Source organism: Odocoileus virginianus, chromosome 18 (assembly GCF_023699985.2).
Source record: "Odocoileus virginianus isolate 20LAN1187 ecotype Illinois chromosome 18, Ovbor_1.2, whole genome shotgun sequence".
NCBI lineage: Eukaryota > Metazoa > Chordata > Mammalia > Artiodactyla > Cervidae > Odocoileus > Odocoileus virginianus.
The window spans coordinates 32,891,752-32,910,551 of record NC_069691.1 but is presented as its reverse complement, the minus strand read 5'-3'; the positions used below and the strand labels follow the sequence as shown (position 1 = coordinate 32,910,551).

The following is an 18,800-nucleotide window of genomic DNA, read 5'->3' as shown; positions in this document are numbered from 1 at the left end:
CCTCAGTAACAGGGGAAGTTTAGGCTCACTTTTTACCTGTTTGGTCCAGAGTACTGTGTACAGTTTTCACCTTCCCTTGACCTCACCCCAGTTGATCTAGGGTTGGGAAGCTGGTGGGGTAGGTAGGAGGAGCATGAGTCTTCCACAGAAATCAACCTTGTATCCTTTTGTGCATTTTCTGTTTTTAGTTTGAGGTCCTCCGCAGGTTTGGAGGGGTGATTTCAGTGCACAGTATGACTTATGCTTGAGTTGGGAAAGGTTTTCCTGTAGGGAGCAGCAGGGGTGAATCTGCCTTCCCTTTTTCTTTCTTCTCTTATCATTACCTGTGTTCAAGCTTTGCATGCAAGGAGAAGCACTTTCCTTCATTGATCTTGGGCGTGCTGAACTGTAGGCTTCAGCGCCATGGTGAAGGCTTCCTGCCAGCTCTCCTGGTTTCTGCACCCCAGAATTCCACTGGCTGCTTGGTCTTATTTGTGGCCTGCCTTCAGGCTCACTCTCCATAAGAAGTCTAACCCATGTCACATGGGGCAAGAGCCTAGGCCACAGCAGTCTGCTTCTTTGGACAACCACTGTGTGTTAAATCTAGTTTAAGTGCTCATTGTATGGCAGCTTGAACTTTTTCTCTTTTAAATCATAATAGGCTTACTGTTAAGTGATTCAAGAAGTAACATGGGATGTTGAATTTCGGGGAGGGGTAGGTGTAATATTTTCTCGTTCACTCTCTGGCATGTGACAAGTTTTTCTATCATGCTTCATTCCTTAAACTCCCCTTTCCGTTTTCTCACGTATACCTTTTCCAGTCATCTGCTTCTCTTGAGTGTTGTGAAATTTAGGGAGGGGAAAAAATCGATTGATTATCCCATTTTGTGCTGTCTCTGAATGAAGATCAAGTGAAATGCATTTGTTTTCTTCCCAAGTGAACTCTTTCCTAAATAATGCCACCCGGTCCAAAAAAAAGAAATTCTTGGTGATCTTGAGTTGAAAAGTTGTCTCTGTGCCCTCATTAGAGAGTTAAGTTCAGTGTTGTTTTTGATTGCTGTGAAAAACCAGAGAGACAGGCTGAGTGGTGCAAACCCAGTGATTGAGTTCGTGACAAGAGTCCTTTTAATGTGATTTTTAGTTTAAATGCTAAAGCTAATGTCTGTCCCCAGGTTATTTCCTTCTCATGTTTGCAGCATCCATGGAGTTGCCCATAACACTGCTGCTGAGGTGGCTTGCTCATTTGGGCTTTTTCTCTCTTTAGAGTCTCCTTTCCTGACACCGACCCTCTGAGATCCCAAACCTTATGCCTTGATGTTTGCTTCTTTGTTCTACTTCTTACTTTGTTTTTTTTTAAGAAGACTTTTACTTTATCAGTTCTTTTTTGATCTTCAAGTTTATTTAGGCCAGTGGTTCTCTAACTTTTGTGCTCATCAGCATCACCTGGAGGGCTCATGAAACCAATCGGCCCGACTCCACCTCGCATGGGGTCTGTCATAGTAGGTCTCAGGGAAAGTCACTCAGTCGTGTCCAACTCTTTGCGACTCCATGGACTATATAGTCCATGGAATTCTCCAGGCCAGAACTCTGGAGAATTCTTTCCCTTCTCCAGGGTATCTTCCCAACCCAGGGGTTGAATCCAGGTCTCCTGCATTGCAGGTGGATTCTTTACCAGCTGAGTTATCAGGGAAGCCCCAGGTCTCAGATGGGACTTCAAATATATTTCAGATAAGTTACCTGGTGATACTAGTAACATTCCCAGACTGAGAATGCACCTTGCACCACTGACTGAGACTGTTATCTATCAGTTTGCTGTTTAGTTTTGGGTTTTTCCAAAACCATAGGGCTTCTTCAGACTTACTTCACCTGAGTTCCCTGGAAAATCTACTTTTTTATCTTTTATTTTTTATTGATGTATAGTTGATTTACAGTTTTTCCGGTATTCAGTAAAGTGATCCAGCTACACACGCATACACACATATGTACACACACACACATATATTCTTTTTCACCTTCTTTCCATTATAGATTATTACAAGATATTGAATATAGTTCCATCTGCTATACAGTAGGTCCTTGTTGTTTATTTTATATATAGCAGTGTATATCAGAAACTCATTTTTAATTCATAAGTCAAGCCAGTAGCATGAAAGTAAACTCAGAAAATTGCCTCCTCCTTTCATTGTAAAGGCCTTGGCTGAGGCAGGAGTGGCAGAAAGTAAAATGTGTCTCTTCTCCCTCCTTTCCCCAGTGGAGACTTGGGAAGTCAGTCTCTCAGAGCCCAGACACATCTTCATAGTCTTTGTCAGCACAGCATTCTAGGAAGCTGTCTACAAGTTGATGGAACCGGCCCCTAATTGAGACTAATTGAATAGGTATAATTTTCAGTTTCCCTAATTGCTTGTATTATTCCTTTGACACTTGAGGTTTGCTTGCATGCCCCAAATTCCTTCCGTCCCTGTCTCAAACTTCTCAACCCTGATGGGAATGGTGTGCTGGGGTGGGGAAGAACAGGGTATCCAGGGAAATATCATTACCTATTGTGTGTACCTACAGTCTGCTTAGGTGTTTCACCTGTGTCCTCTTCTTCAGTCTTACCAACCCACCACAGTAAATAGAATTATTTCCATTTTACAGATGTAGCAAACTAAGTTCTGTATTGGGAACTAACTGACCAACTTCAGAAGATACCACAACTGGGGTTAAAACAGAAGTTTTCGTTTTCTGCACATTACCTGGCTTTAGAATAGTTGGCATTGAGCCTTGAGGACAGAAAGAGTTTCTCTGGGCATATATATATATACACACATATATGTGAAATTTGACTTAACATCAGTCATCACACATGGCGATGTATATGCACATGAGCACAATTTGGGGTGTTCCATTTCCAGTAAACTGGAATGACAAGAATGATTACAAACCAGCTGAATATGATCGAATTAGGTACTTTTCTTTCTTGAATTTGAAGTCCATCCATGGCATAGGTGCAAATAACTTCCTTTTCATTTACTTTAGTGCTAAAAGCCATGTAAAACAAGGATGAACTCTATTAAACAATAGACGGCTTTTCCAGTGAAACACTAGCATGGTAGTATAGAGAACTTTGTCTTCATTTCAATTCTATTCAACTTATCAAATGAGAGGAGAGCACAGTAACAGGCCTCAGTTTTCTTGTTTAAAAATATAGTAAAAAGAGTGTGGTGGAAATTTCCTTCCCACCCCTTACTTGTCTGATGGGGGAATTAATAAATGTTTTGTGTAAAGCCCTCTGAGACTCTGGTAGAAAGAGCCTGTGTAATTTTAGCATTATTCATGGTCCATCAGGGTCCTCAGGGTATCACCAGGGAAGAGAGATTTTTATCTCTTATCCCACATTTCACAGTAGAAAAACAGGGTATTTTTGTTGTTGTTTGTGGCTGTGAAAATCTGCTGTAATCATACCTGCAGCAGTTGCTTCCATCACAGAGCCCAGGGCCCTAGCTTACCCCAGAGGACCAGCTCCCGAGGCAGAGAGATACTGTCTCACTTAGACAGGTCCGGGCTCCTGGGAGGATGCTGTCTTCTCCAGTCCCCCTCCCCGCATCCCCAGTCATCTCCTGTGTCTGTCAGCCTGGTGAGTAGCAGAACCTTAACCCTTCTCTGTTTTCTCTCCTCTCATCCTGATCCTGTGACTCATTGTCCTAGGATGACTCGGAGAGGACTGTCCTCCCTCCTCAGTTCTTTCACGGCAGCATCTTGCTCGTCCTTCTCACCTTCCTACGGATAACATCCTGCATCATCCAAGGTCTCTGTAAGCACCAGCATATTTCTGGCCATTCTGTATTGGCAGCTGGATAAATGCTGTTTTGACTCAGCAGTTCCTTTCTCATCATGAAGTGACGTTTTTCATTCTTAAGCTTTAGATTCTGTATACTTGGCCCTTCTGAGTCTTAGCCTTGGGTTCCATGGTTGGGAAGGCTTAGTGTTGGAATGTTTTCCTTCATTAAATCGTCGCCTGAGAGATGAAGATAGACATTATCTGCACATCCAGCAACTTAGCTCTCCTTATTTTTCATTCATTCCTCTCTCTTATTTGCAGCACTGTGTTTAACATGCATCCCCATCTTTACAGTGTGGGGTAATTAATTTATTTCTTTATCTGCTCTTTCTCACAAGCAACTCCTGGCTAGCTTACTGTCAAATCCATTTCGCAGAATGGTCTGCCTGAATTCTTTGTGTTATCTGGGTAATTTTTCTTCTTGTTGCTTGGCGTCATCTAACCACTGACATGAGGCTGTTACGGCTTTTCTCTGACTTGGAATGGAACAGAGCTTATACCCACCCATGTTCCTGAGTCCTCTTATGGGACTCTTCTCTGTCCTTCTGTTTTTTAAAACCATTTCTGTCTCTCCATTCTTTTCCAAGTTCTCCTTGGGTTCATCTCCTTTCCCTCATTCCTTCATTGCTAGACCGAAGCCACCAGAACACACATAGTTCAGTACCGCTCTGGGCTTACGGCCAGCTTCACCAGAGAGACTTGAGCTGGCATGGAAGTTAGTTAGTTTATTTAGGCTCTGACTTTTTATAGTGCCTATCAGGCAAATGCCTACCTGAATGTTTAATGTTTAAAAATAAAATTAAAGTTCAAATGGGCCCTGGCTTTGCAAGAAGCACCCCAGGTTCTATAAACCCTTTTCTTGGTAACATGTTTCTTTTCCCAAGTTCTCACTTTTGTGCCTTATTCTTTCTTCCTTCCCACCTTCTGTACCCACCTGCTGCACCCATTCAGCTTCAAGTATTTTTTCAAATTAAGTTTTATTGGAATATAGTTGCTTAACAAGCTTCAAGTATTTTGAACGGTAGTTCCCGTTTGCAATGTGGAGCCTTTTTCTGTCTTCTTTTCAGAAGTCTGGTCTCTGATAGTCTTTATGTGTGATCTCAGTAAACATAAGATTGTGTGTGTGTGTGTGTGTGTGTGTGTAGGAAGCCTGCCATATTTCCTCCCTACCCCACAGAAAATGTGTTTTCTGGAAGCCCTTTTGACACTGAAGTGAATGCCCACTGGCCCTCCCTTGAATTCTCCAGAGAGGAGAGAGAGAGAGGCCTTTATGCTTGTTGTCATATCTTTTGTTTCTGCTGATTATACACAAAGTAAGTTGTAAATAGCTCTCTTGCACACCGTGATTCCTTTGAGGTATGTACAGAAGAGAAGATATGCACTTAGCCCTGGCTTCCCAGGGGATGCTAGAGGGTCCCTTTCAGGGCCTCTTACTTCCTGTTAGGGCACCGGCCGAATGAAATTTAGATGAGTGCTAGACAATTACCATCCGTAATGAAACCCTCAGCCTAGTGTTTAGAAATGTCAGCTGATCAGGTTAGTTTTTTTCTTTGTATTTAAGGTAAATGTTTTTATTTAAGATCAAAATATACAAAGACACAAAAAAGAATTTTAAAAAGTCCTCTTAGTCCTACTACTTGCCAGAGATAAAAATCACCATGAAAATTTTGTGAAAATCATGGTAAATTTTGTTTTAAAGTATGATGTTGAAGTGCACGCTGAATATTAGCATAAAGACAAGAGGAACAAAACTGGAATTCTCCAAATCAATTTGAATTTTCAATTGCATTGAAAGCAGGGGTAGATATCCTATTTTAGTATCTTAAATTGGAATAAAAACTAGTTAAGGGGAACTCCCTGGCTGTTTAGTTGTTAGGTCTCTCTGCTTCCACTGCAGGGGGCGAGGAACTATTCCTGGTCAGGGAACTAAGATCCCACAATACTGGGTGGCGTGGCCAATTTTTTTTTTTTTTTTTTTTTTATGTCTGCTATTTTTGACAGGAACTTTTTGATTGCTTATAACTAGCTGGCTAACTACTAAGACTTCTGAATCAAAAGGCCTAATTGTCTAGGTGTGCAAAATTATTACTAATTAAGTTATCAAGCTTTTATATCCTTTGTATTTTCCTTGGGACATTGTGAGGAACTAGAAACAGATATAGCTTGCTTTCCCCTTATACTTTTTCCCTGTCTGATAATTAATGACTCTAATTGTGGTGGGCCTGGTGGGGGAGTATTGTTAGATGGTGAACTCATGAGTGAAACTTTGTGGTTTTAGTTCAGATCTCAAATTTTTTCATCTTTAAGGAAGCCCATTTTCACGGATCATGAGGATTTTCTTTTCTGCTCAGAAATTCTAGGATTCTAAGACGGAGAGCATGCCTTACTTTCCTCTTAGTTCCTTTTTGTGATTTGGATAGTTGAAACATTCCAGTAGCCTGGCACTGTTTCCTCCCAACTTGCTCACAGACCTTTTTGTTTTCTCTTGGAAACTGTGTATTTCTAAGTGTTTGAGGTTGTAATTGAGTGTAATTGTAGTTGTTTAACTTTCTCTGTGCCTCTTGAGGGTGTTTATAAATGCCGTCTGTGAGGGTAGAAAGGAACTAGAAACTTCGTGATATGGTCAACTAATATTAAAGTAAGTGGGAACTCTTCTGTGTATATGAAATGAAGTATTGTTTACACTTCATTTGCAGCATATACCTTCTGGCTTATGGAATCTGCTGTAATCAGTTAAGTAATCACCTTCATTAAGGTTTCATAGGAAGCTTTTGAGGGGTTGTTTTGATAGGAAATATGCTAAGAGTAATTTTCCCCCAGTTCTTCTTTTGTACCCTAGGGAGAATTACTGTAGCCCAGCTCACTGGGGCCACCCCCCCATGTGTCATGGTGGGGTGGGATCAGCATGTTCTGTGTGTGTCTGCGCTTCTCCATGCTCCATTTCCTGCTCGTTCCTCAAGTCAGAGGAGAAGTCCCCTTTAACCTTGCCTATGTTGTCCTGGACCAAAGAGCAGGGAATAGTAAGTCTTTATTTCTGGTGATACTTTCTTCATTTCCTTTAATAGTCTTCTTTGTTATTTCTAACATATGAAACATCCACACATGCCTCTAGAATGGATGCCACTAAATGCAACTATTATGTGTTTTCCATTAACTTCTTTGACATATGTTCTTGCTCTTTCTCATTTTAAGTTTGGGCCTTGTAACTTTCTAGCATGTGCCTCTGAGTTAGTTATTTACCTACTCTAAAGCCTCCCTTTTTTTTGTAAAATGTAGATCCTCATACCCCATGAAAAGTGAAAGTGAAGTCACTCAGTGGTGTCCAGCTCTTTGTGACCCATGGACTGTACCTGACAGCCTCCTCCATCCATGGGATTCTCCAGGCAAGACTGCTGGAGTGGGTTGCCATTTCCTTCTCCAGGGGATCTTCCCAACCCAGGGATCGAACCCCTGTCTCCTGGATTGCAGGCAGACTCGACCATCATAAGATTGTTTAAAGGAAAAAGCAGTTTCTCTTGATGCAAGGTACCCACACAGCGACTGGCACATTACAAGTGCTCAGTAAATGTGAGCTCCTTTGCTTTCTCAGGCTCCAAGTGAGGAAATTCATGGATGAAGAGTGATTAATTTCAAAGACAGCTTATATCCATTCTATTGACATCACCTTATGGAAATAGGCGAGAAGAAAGAATAAGAGAGTTGAAAGAACAGACAGGTTGGACCTAAAAATGCTTGAAAAGTTGACTTTTTAAAAACATATATGTTAGTGATATTCACTAGTGAACTTGCAAAGTGGACTTTATTGAAAATTGTTTAAATTTAGAAAAGTGAACAGATTTGTTGGTCAAAAGAAAGAAGGTAACACCTTCTAAAGCAGCATGCCTGGCTGAAAAATGATCTCTGAACAAAGAGAATTGATGGGCATAGATGATCCTAGTTGGAGTTAAAAAAATAAAACACCGAAGGGGGCCTTTGAGAGGGAAAGAAGACACAGGTGAGATGGAGCTGATTGATGAATTGAGATCTGAATACACATAGATAGTTAAGAGCCGACTCATTGGAAAAGACCCTGATGCTGGAAAAGATTGAGGTCAGAAGGAAAAGGGGGCAACAGAGAATGAGATGGTTGACTGGCAGCACTGACTCAGTGGACATGACTTTGAGCAAACTCTGGGAGATAGTGAAGGACAGGAATCCTGGCATTTTGCAGTCCATGGGGTCGCAGAAAGTCAGACGCGACTTAGTGGCTGAACAACAAGATAGTTGTATGATTAATGGAGGTAGTATATATTTGGAAATATTGAGTAGTGATATAGAGAAAATTATAAAAAGCAGAAAATAGGTTTCAATGGAAACTAAGTCCTTTTCTATCTTAAACATTTAAAGATGAAGTAAGCCAAGTGACTACTAAGTAGGCAATATTTCATGATGAGACTGGGCTAATTATAATAGGTAACAGTTTTGAAAGGGAATCTTAGTGGCTTTCACTGTAAGATTAGATATAGAAAAACATTCACTGAATCATACCTTTTTTGTCATTTGTATTGTTAGAGAAAACATAAGGCTCTTAAATATAGTTTAAATACAGTAAGTAAATAATACATGTTGGTAATTACTGGCCTACACCAGGAAGAGAAAAAATAAATTTGAACAAGTATTTTAAGAGTGGAAAGAAACTTTAGGCATTATAGAATGCAGTTTTCTGAATTCCCACTTAAGAAGGTAAGAGAAAAAAAGCCACCAATTTCAAGCAGAAATTGTTTTTTTTTTTTTTTCCCGCTTTCCCTCATTTCCTCCCTTCCTTCCCCCTGACTTCCCTTCCTCTCTGCTCCTTTCTCCAGTCCACATATATTTATTAAATGCCTGCTTTTGTGCTATATGCTGTGGATACAAGGGACAACAAGATTTATATGTATTTTTTTCTTCTTAGAATTTACCTTTTGGTAGTCAGTAAACTTGGGTGTATGATGTTTACAATATATTTGACCTACTAAGTGTTCAAACCCTGTGAGGCCATGATGGCCTGTTGCAGAACTGCAGCTGGGATGTCGCTGTGTTCGGGTTGTGTGTGTCTGTGTGCAGTTCTCAACAGCCTCCACACCCAGCATCTAACTCGGCCATATTCCCCCAGGTCCCAGTGGCATGTGCTGGCAGAGTGCTGGGTGCAGACTTCTGCCCAAACCTGGAGGAGCCAGACCAGAGGCTGGAAGTCCAGGTCGGAGTCTTACTGTTTTATCAGTCGGGGGTGTTGTGACAGTACCAGGGGTCTCTGAACGCTGAACAGATATATCAGATGTCATCTGGCAGCTGCTGGGACTGAAAGAGGGTTTGGTGGAGCATCTGTGCAGCAAAAAGTCCTTTTCAGGATAAATTGTCTGTAATTAGAGATCGTTCATTTACTCATTCAAGAAGTCAAGACATGGTATATATACTGCAGTGAATAAGAACATGATTTCTAAATGCTGCCTGCCTAGGTTGACACAAGTTGCCGGGAGTCCTATGGCAAGTCACCCAACCTAACTGGGCTTTAGCTTTCTCATCTGTGAAATGGAGATATCCCTTAATAGCTGACTAATGGGGATTAAATGTTCTGACACATACCTAGCATTTAGCACAGGGCCAGGATGTAGCGGGCACTCTGGGAATCCTAGCTCTCATCTTTTCAAATCATTGTTATTATGTGCTGAGAGGATGCTAGGCTCTGGGGACACATGGGCAAGCCAGTCATGCTTCCTGCACTGTAGTCTCCCAGCTCAGGAGAATGGAAGCTGTTCAGCTGGGCACTGTATTAGAAAAATAAGAGTTAATAATATTATCTTTCTTCTTCATGGTTTGGGAGATAGGTCCTCTGGTGTAATATTAAGTTTATTAGCAAAGAACATTTTTCATCAAAGTATTGACTTGGAATTCATTGCGTGGTCTTGGGAAATTAGAAGCGGCGTGGTATGTTGCAGATTAAAAATATAAATATGACATCTTGGCCCAAGGCCTACCTCCGCTGCTGGGTACCTGTTAATAGTTAAGGAATGTATGTATCAATGATGCAAAAATGCAGGCTCAAGTTTCCACGTGGATGGCACCTCCCTAGGATGAGCACACACGCACTATTTTTTAGGGCCTTTGTTTGGCATCATTTTCTAAATTTTAAGGCTTAGGGGATAAGCATAGTGAGCTCAGTGTTAAAACATTTTTTTCTTTTTTTTTTTTCTTCTTTTTTACTGATTTAGACACCCTGCATGAGAAAAGAGAATAGTTCTTAAAATTGACTTCTTCAAGGTGGGTGTGATGGTGGAAGTGGTGGTCGTAGGAAGTTTCATTTTTTATGAGGCTCTGAAGGGGGACACCATCTTCTGCACACCTGCTCCTGGCCCCGGAATGACCACCTGAGGTCTGCCGTGCCCTATGCGGGTACTGTCTGGGTGGTGTATGGCTGTGATCCAACAGAAAAGCAGGTGTGGCAAGAATGAGACATGATCATACGTTTCCCAGTTTTAGAAAGCTCACAACTTGGTTGTGACACATATGTGCCGAGTGATGGAAGACTTTCCGTGAAGAGTAGTCTGATCCTTGACCCCTTCGGGGTGGGGGGACGAGTGATGTTCTTCAAACACATCACCTGGAATGGTCTGTCATGGGTGGTTGTTGGATAATCTGTTTTTGAACATTGAGTTATGGCGCGAAGAGCGATGGGTTTTGCAGATGTGAGTGTGTGAAATAAACCTGAAAGAGACCAGTGGAACATATTGCTTTGACATGCCAAGGGAGAAAATGTATATTTACATGTTGAAGTGAAACTGTGGTAGTAGGTAGCTAAACATATTGTGGAGTTGACAGTGCTTTGTGAGCCTTGCAAGGAAGACCAAGTTACTGGGTAAAGGAAAGAAAATGCTCATTTTGTTAGATGCCTCATCTTGCAATAGCATTTTGGCGGACAGTATGGAAAAGTTGAATCTGTGAAAAGATAGTCAACTACGATGCACTGGTGAATTAACTGGGACCCATTTGAATCATTTATTTCTCTCTTTTCCTGTTCCTTTCTAAATATGGCTTTCATACATTCTCTTGATATCTGGTACATATTCATGTTATGTTTGTCATAATAAACTTGAGACTTAATATATTCCTTACCAGGTAACAATTCCAGGAGTAGCTTTTAGCTTAGAGTCCTTTCATTCGTGCCGTGGTATGTGTATTCTGTTTTGTTTTCTTTTTTCCTATCGAGTGAGCCATTTCTTATTTTTTAGTCCAACTCTGCACTCCAGGGAACTAACCGAAGGACTGGCCAGGGTCGTTTACTTTTCCTGCTTGGATCTCAGACTTTCCCGCGGGGCCAGGCATTATAACCACGAGAGGATTTGCTGTTTGGCCTCTTGATTCTGAGAATAACCTCTTGTACACCTCGATTTAGGAGCTCTGGCTTGTTTATATCCTTTTCTCTGAAGGATTTTCCTTTAGACATACGGCACCCATTTGTGTTTTCGCCGACATGAGATCTCAGGACTCATGGAGCCCCTTCCTCCTCTTACCTGTTTTCTTTTAACCCTTTCCTTTGGTCCCCAAATTTCAGATGTCTTAGAAGCTTTATTATTTAGTAATCCCAGGATCCCTGACACTCTTTCATAAATATGCTGTTGGTTTTGAATGACTGTCACCATTGAAGTCTGTGCCTGACTTGACTTTTGTAAGGCTATCTGCTTTTTTGTGTGTGTTGACATACTTGATTTAGAGAAGTAGCTGGACAATCCAGACTTTAGATTTGCTGTCTGACTTTCTTGATTTTCTTCAGTGGCTTTTGAAGTGGGTATGAAACTGTGTACTTTCTTTAGCTCTGGAAGGTTAACTGATGTACAGACCCCCAAATTGTCCTTTTATGTAATTATTTTATGGGAAATGGTCATTCTCGTTTAGACCTCCCTTAGTGTTAGTTGCTCAGTCATGTCCAACTCTTTGTGACCCCATGGACTGTAGCCCACTACGCTCCTCTGTCCATGGGATTCTCCAGACAAGAATACTGGAGTGGATTGCCATTCCCTTCTCCAGGGGATCTTCCTGACTCAGGAATCGAACCCTAGTCTCTTGCATTACAGGCATATTCTTTTCTGTCTGAGTCACTGGGGAAACCCTTAGACCTCCCTTGGTTGCTGTTAAATATTTGATTTTTAATCAGAAAAAAAATGATTATTTTAGTCTGACTGTACCTCACCGTGTGTTGTTACATTTAGCCTGGTACAGTTCCTTTCTTGGTTGGAAATGTAAGATGTGGGGTTTGACTTGGTATTTTTCACCACTGAAGTGCTTAGAAAATTAGAGTAAATAATAAACCAATATTTCAGTACCCGATTAGACACAATTTACTGTGATGTTTCATAAACCACAGACTTCTTTCTTCTATGAATGCATGAAGGATCACTTTTTTTCCCAGACATACCGGGGTGCAAGTGTAAATTTCCATAAAATTTAAATGAGGTGCTTCCTGTAATTAATGAACAATTGTGGCTGCTCTCTAGTCTGCATTGTAATTAACCGTGATCAGGCTTGTTTAGTGATGACACTGTTCCTGTAATAATTTGACAAGCTACTGTGAATTTGCCAGGTTATTAAACAACCTGCAGCATTCACTTACAGCATCACAGGATGTGCTCGGCTGGTTAAATGCAGCATAAGGGCAAGGCTGAGCCGCCCATTGAAGCCTATCGATCACTAGAAACAGGTTTACATTCCTAGGATTTGGGAAAAGTTGATTAATTTTGCGCGAGTTGTCTGGAAAACTTTTTATTATATGGGAACCCTAATGGGGCGAAACTGGTCATTTTTGTGAACTCATAATGAAGCTAGCAAATTTTATATATTGTTATCATCCATGTGAACACCCGGAAACTGAGATTCTCCCTTTCTTCCCCTATTAAATAGATTTCAAACCACTACCACCATGTCGTTCCCTTCCTGAATTCCCTCCCAGCATCTCTGAAATATAAGTTTGCCTTTTCTTACTGAGTGTGTGTTGGGAACAGCAGATGACCTTGTGCTAAGCACAGTCCTGTCACTTGGCGAGGGAGCCATCCGGGGGGCCGGGGAGCCGTGTCCGTGGTCCCTGAGCCCAGCCGCGGGCCCCAGCCCCCATTCAGGTTCAGGACTGTTCAAAACCTCACTGTCTGGTTACTGTGGTGTCTTTCATTCAGATTCTGTTTATTGACTAAACCACAAGGATTCCTGCCCAAAGTACCAGGCGGTCTATGCTTGACTGATTTTGATTTTCTAACATCAGCCCTGGGGTTTATTTGAAAAATGTACATACACTGCAGCTTTAACAAGTCAAGTGACTGCATGTTTTTGACCATGGAGTCGAGTATATCTGAAGATCATTAAATTTAGAGGGAAGGGGAGGGGTGGAGAATAAGTGTAGTAGTCATTGTACCAGTGCAGAGAGAGGGAGTGTGTGTGTGTGTGTGTGTGTGTGTGTGTGTGTGAGACACATGGTTTTTGTCTTTTCATCTTCTCCAAGAGCCAGAAAGTTTCCTGCCGCTCTCTTTCCAGCTATTGACAAATGATTGCCAGATGTGAGATCTTTGCAGTGTTCTTTCCCTTAGCAAACCTGCAGCGATGGGATATTTGATTCTCCCCTGCCCATTTCATCTCCTTTCCACATCTGCCAGGGACACACAAGCAATACATCCCTACATGGGAGTTTAAAGTTGATTCAGCTCCTTTTTTCCCCTCCGATAAAATGTGTTTGGAGACGACAGAATGAGGTCCATATGACTTTCTCTCAACTTCGCTGTATGAAATTAGTTGTTTATTTTACTTATCTACCTCTCAGTAATTGAACGATTTCATTTTAGTTTTGGTCCATGGAAAATTTGATGCAACTCTGGGAGTGCTTAGAGTTTCCTATTGTTGTCTGCTTGCTGCAAGTATACCATCATCACGACTTCTCTCTGATGGTCTCAATTCTGATAAAAGCTAGACTGGTGGTTTCCGTGGACTTCCTCGGAAAGTAGTTTTAATAAACAACTGTCAAAACACTAAGTGTAGCATGTCTGGTAAAATTCAGTAGTCATTTAAGATCTAAAAAGCCATCCATGAGGGGGAAAATTCAACTTGTTTGGCTTGATTACCCTACCCTATATTTGTGTCCATTGTCAAAGTTGATATGGATAAGGTCCTAGTTTTAATCCCAAATAGTTTATAAAAGAGAATGTACAGTAAGTTTTGGAGGCATTTGAAATTAGCCTGTGTAGGCCACACACATAATCACTAACATGCACAGAAGCTTCTTGCATCTGCTCAGAATCTGTATTGATATTGATTTTTTTCTCATCTCAGTTTAAAAATATTTTCCAAAATGCTCTTATAGCTTATGTTCGTACTATAGGGTGGGCTGACCCAGGTGGCCTTTCAGTTTTCCTATTACACTTTTTGGCAAACGAAAAGGCCCCTTATTCCCTGAATAAGATCAGCGTTTTTATTTTTTTTTTTTAACATTTAAAAAATAATCCATAAAATGTCTGCCACATGTTCCCTAGTTGATGGAATGTGTTTTCCAAATTAGAGCCATAGTATTGAATTCTTATTGTAACAGGGCTCATGTTTACTATTTCTGCTGCCCTCTTAGCTACCTCTCATTATGCAAATTTATTTTTTCTATGAAACAAATGATGAATATAAGAAAATTACTGTTTATGAATTTCAGAAGAAAAAAATTGTTTTGAACTCTTAAGTAAATGGCTTTGCCCATGTGAGACTCAAAATAGGAAAAATGTGAAGTCTCTTTTTCATTCTGTTCTTTTTAAAAAGTAAAGCAATGACAAACAAAACCTAACAAGAACAAAACCAAAAAGGCAACAGCTCCTGAAAAGAAGAAATCCTACTTAAGTCTGAGAAAAAGAGGTAAATGAAACACATCAAGGTGTATACATGAAATGTTTGTAACTTTTGTCCTCTCAATTATGTTGCACTTCAGTAAAACTTTGCAAAGAAAAAAGGGCACCGCTGTTTACCCCAAGTTGCCAAAATGTTGCATGTTTCTATGGGAAGTGCCTGTTGAACAGGGTAGGTAAGAAGATAATTGTAGTTGAAGACACTGTTCTCTGAAAAATGAGGCAATGGTCGTGAAGAGGGTAGTAAGTTTAAACAACGCCCCCCAAAACAAAATTACCATGGGGGAAAAGGATCCCCGTGGAAAAGCTTGTATTTTTCATGTCCTTCAGTGTTCCCCGAGGACTGACGCCAGGCCAGGCCCTCGGTGGATGCCAGTGGCTGAGAAGGTGGAGGTGAAGAGTGCTTTCATAAAACAACAAGGTTAGGAACTCCTGTGGCAGGAGCCAAGTTCCTTTGAGTTTAGATCACTTCACATAATTTGCTCTCGCTAATGCATTTGCTGGTTGCTCATGCCTTCCTGCTTTTTCCTCTACATGGTTACTCTGGGAGGCAGAGAGGTGCAAAGCAATGGAGGTGTCATCCAGTCCGCGTGCCTAGGGAACGTCCTTCAGAGGACGACTTGTCACCAGCCGTCAAAGAAGAGAGTGGCTTTGTGGTCTCTGAACATCTGGCAGCGCTGCACAGGAAGCTGAGGGGGTGTCATTAATTGTGATGAAATAATTTAAACCATCAGGAATAAATGAGGCTGTTAAGCTAAGTTCAGATTCCATTTGCCATGCACATGTGTCTAGCAGCCTGTGTGCAGTTAAAAAAAATTGAATTATATTAGCTCATGAGTAGAAGTGAAACAGATACTGTAAATGAAACAAGTTGCTCTGTGGTGATGACATCGTGTTGAACCACTTCATGGAGTTACAGTTTGTAGGATCAATATATTGAGAGTGGTACAGTATTTAATGAATTTTTACATAAAGGATGCTTATGGCATTGAGGCAGGACCAGTGGGTTTATTAAGAGCACAGAGAAGAGGGATAGGTGGGTGGGTAGAAAGAAGCAAGCCTTCAGGTCACAGTGGGTGGGTCGATGGAGATCTTCATCTGCTAAGTCAGGCTGAATTGATTCATAGCTGACCCTTTCATGGATTCTGGCTTTGACTACAGTATTGGGTGCCTTTGCTCTGCTTTGCTCTCCAGGCTGGAGGATGATTTCTGATGACCAACTTTGGATGTCCTTTCAAGAGCTTCCTTCACTTTGGGCACATCAACACTGTTTTCTTGAGTACACAATCAACTCTCTTTGGTGATAGATAACTCCTGAAGAAGATGTGCATATTTTTAAGACTTTGCACAATCAGTGAAGACTGATTTCAAATATAATTTTTAGGCACAGTGGAAAGAGGCAGTTTTCACTTTTTTACAAAGGCAAGACTGTCAGGTTGGAATGTTGGGACATCTCTGAGGTTTTGAGCTCCAAGCTGAGCAATGATGTGTAGGTTCCAAAGTACATTTCTAAAGTAAAAGTCATTCCTTTTACACATGAGCAGAGTGTTCAAATTTGAACTTTTATTTAAAAATAAATGCAGGAATCTGAAAAAAATAAAAATGAGGCTGTTTAGATACAGGAAGCATTTTTTAAAACCATCAAAGAAGTCATCCCGCTTGCAGGCAGAGGCAGTGGTCCAGAGCCCTGGGAAGGTTTCGACAAGAGCCAGTTTGCTAGGAATGACTTATCTCACTTTGCCCTGTCCATCCCCTAGCTACGTCACTGCCCTTCTCTCTCCCCCATTGTGTGTCTCCTTTATCTTTTCCTTTTCCATTTTCTCACTTTTTTTTATCCTTTGATAGTCAATTCTCCCTAGATCCCATTCTCATTCTCCATCCTCCAAAGAAACAAACTGCTGTTCTATTTTCATTTATAGTGTTATAAATGTTGCTGCAACTAGTTAAAAGATTAATATCTGTAATTCAATTGAGAGCTTAGAAAATTTAGGTTACATTTTAATATAAACTTGTATATGACCATTGGTGGATTTTTTTTTTCAAGGAATATGAGTGAAACTTGATTATTTTTTTTAAAGGAATGCAGACTACTCACTAAATTATCCCTTTACCTGGATGCTTGAACAGAATTATTTTGATGAAAGCCAGAAATTTGTGGTTTTGAGCCACCATCTTCCTTCTTACTTGAGATAGAAAGATGTTCAAATCAAAACACTCAAGTTTCCTGATGTCTTATAGAGTAACCAGTAGTTAGGGTAATGCTTCTTGGGTGTATTGATCTTTGGATTTAATTTTAATTGATGGAATAGAGTAGGAAGACTTGTGTTCTTCTATCTTCTTGGCATTGTTGGAAGGATTGAAGGAGTTGATGTGTGTGTGTGTGTTGGGGCATTGTGAAATAGTGATGTGAATGGGTTATTGCTATTATATAAATGTATCTACTAACATCTGTTGGCTAAGCAGATAAAAATTAAGAAGAAATTTTTTCCTGAAAATTTCACGTATCTATCATTTAAAGATTATTTGCCTTTAGATGCTTTAACAATTATTCCTTCAAGAATAGGGATCCAAGGGAACCTAGGAAATTTTGAACGAGACACCTGTTTTTCTTTCTTTACTTGCAATAAATCACTGCATTCATAGGGCATTTATTTGTTCCTCTAATAAGAAAATGATAGTATATTGAACAAACTTAATGGTTATCAAAGGGGAAATGTTGCGGGGGCGGGTGTGACAGATAAGTTAAGAGTTTGGGGTTAACATATACACACTACTATATATAAAATAGATAACTACCAAGGACCTATGATATAGCACAGGGAACTCTTCTCAGTATTCTTTAATGACCTATATGGGGAAGGAATCTGAAAAAGAATAAATACATGTATATGTATAATTGAATCACTTTGCTGTCCACCTGAAACTATATAGAAATCATTTACACTCCATTATAAAATAAAAATTAAATAAAAAAGTGATCATATATTCAGTAGTTGCTCAAAGTTTTCTTCTGGAAGTGTTTTAGTAAATTAGAGATAAAAATAAGTAGTTTCATGAACTTAAGTCGCCTCCCCTGTTTTATTTTGATGGTGTATGAACTGGTTGTCCCTACATCTATAGGACCTTCTTTATTCTTTTTCTGCTGTTGTTACTATCATTGTCTGCCTAAGTAGTATTTAATTTGTAAATTCTATGTCTTGAATTGTGTATTTCAGGTACATTATAGATGAAGTAGATGTTGGTTGAATGGCCTGAGGACTGCATTCTGCATCCTTTCTCAATACCACTGTTTCTATGAGAGGATGCTGTTGAGATTGCAGAGGACCAGCTTAACTTAAGCTGATCGTGTTGGGAACTGTCAGTATTAATATAAGAAATGTTGAATAAGATGCTTATATTTTTACTTTATGTGAGTTCCCATGTTGTAGTAGCTTCATAGATGCTTCATGAAGGGAGGAAGAAAAAAATGAGAAAACTGGGAAGTATTTTAATTCTTGGCTTCAATAGAGAGGGAGAGAGAAAAAATGAGAAAATTGGAAACTATTTTAATTCTTGGCTACAATAGAGAGAATTATGTGCTTTGGAGTGTGTGCATGTATATGCATTTGGTATATACATACAATGTTTTTATCATTACATACATATCCACATATTTTGTTTACAAAAATAGCTGGTGATGTTCTGTTTGGATATTTTGTTGGAGCTAGGCATAGTAAATAATTTACATTGAGAACATAGAGTCTCCCTTCCTTCACTTAGAAAAGAAAGAAGAAAAGCCTTTTGTTTGGCTGGATAATGGAACCTCACTTTGTGTGAGATTCTTTAGGACACAAGTGATTTCAAAATTTAAACCTGGAAACAAACTCAAGTAATATAATGTAAGGTCTCCATTTTACAGATTTGAAAACCAAGGCCCAGAAATTTTAAAAGGCTTGCCCCAAATTACCTAGTTAGTGAAAATTCTCCATTTCTGATGTGTGAGAACCTTTAAAATATTGTCTACTGGCTTTTTATTCCTTTAGCATTTATAAGCATTATATGACTGTGTTCTAAGTTTATCGTAGAAATTATTTAACTCTTTGTGTCTCTTGTTCACTATGATTTGAATGGACAGAAAGAATGCA

General features: G+C 40.1%; 1 protein-coding gene across 3 annotated transcripts in view; it reads left to right on the top strand.

Moving 5' to 3' along the window:
* BNC2 (basonuclin zinc finger protein 2) overlaps positions 1-18,800 on the top strand; it is a 466,221-nt gene that overhangs the window by 180,382 nt on the left and 267,039 nt on the right. The window contains exon 3 of one of the 3 annotated variants that reach the window (XM_070480549.1): positions 8,931-9,014. The exons of the other annotated variants lie outside the window; for them this stretch is intronic. Coding sequence (XP_070336650.1) covers positions 8,931-9,014 — 84 coding nt within the window. The remainder of the gene's footprint in view (positions 1-8,930; positions 9,015-18,800) is intronic. 3 annotated transcript variants of the gene reach the window in all.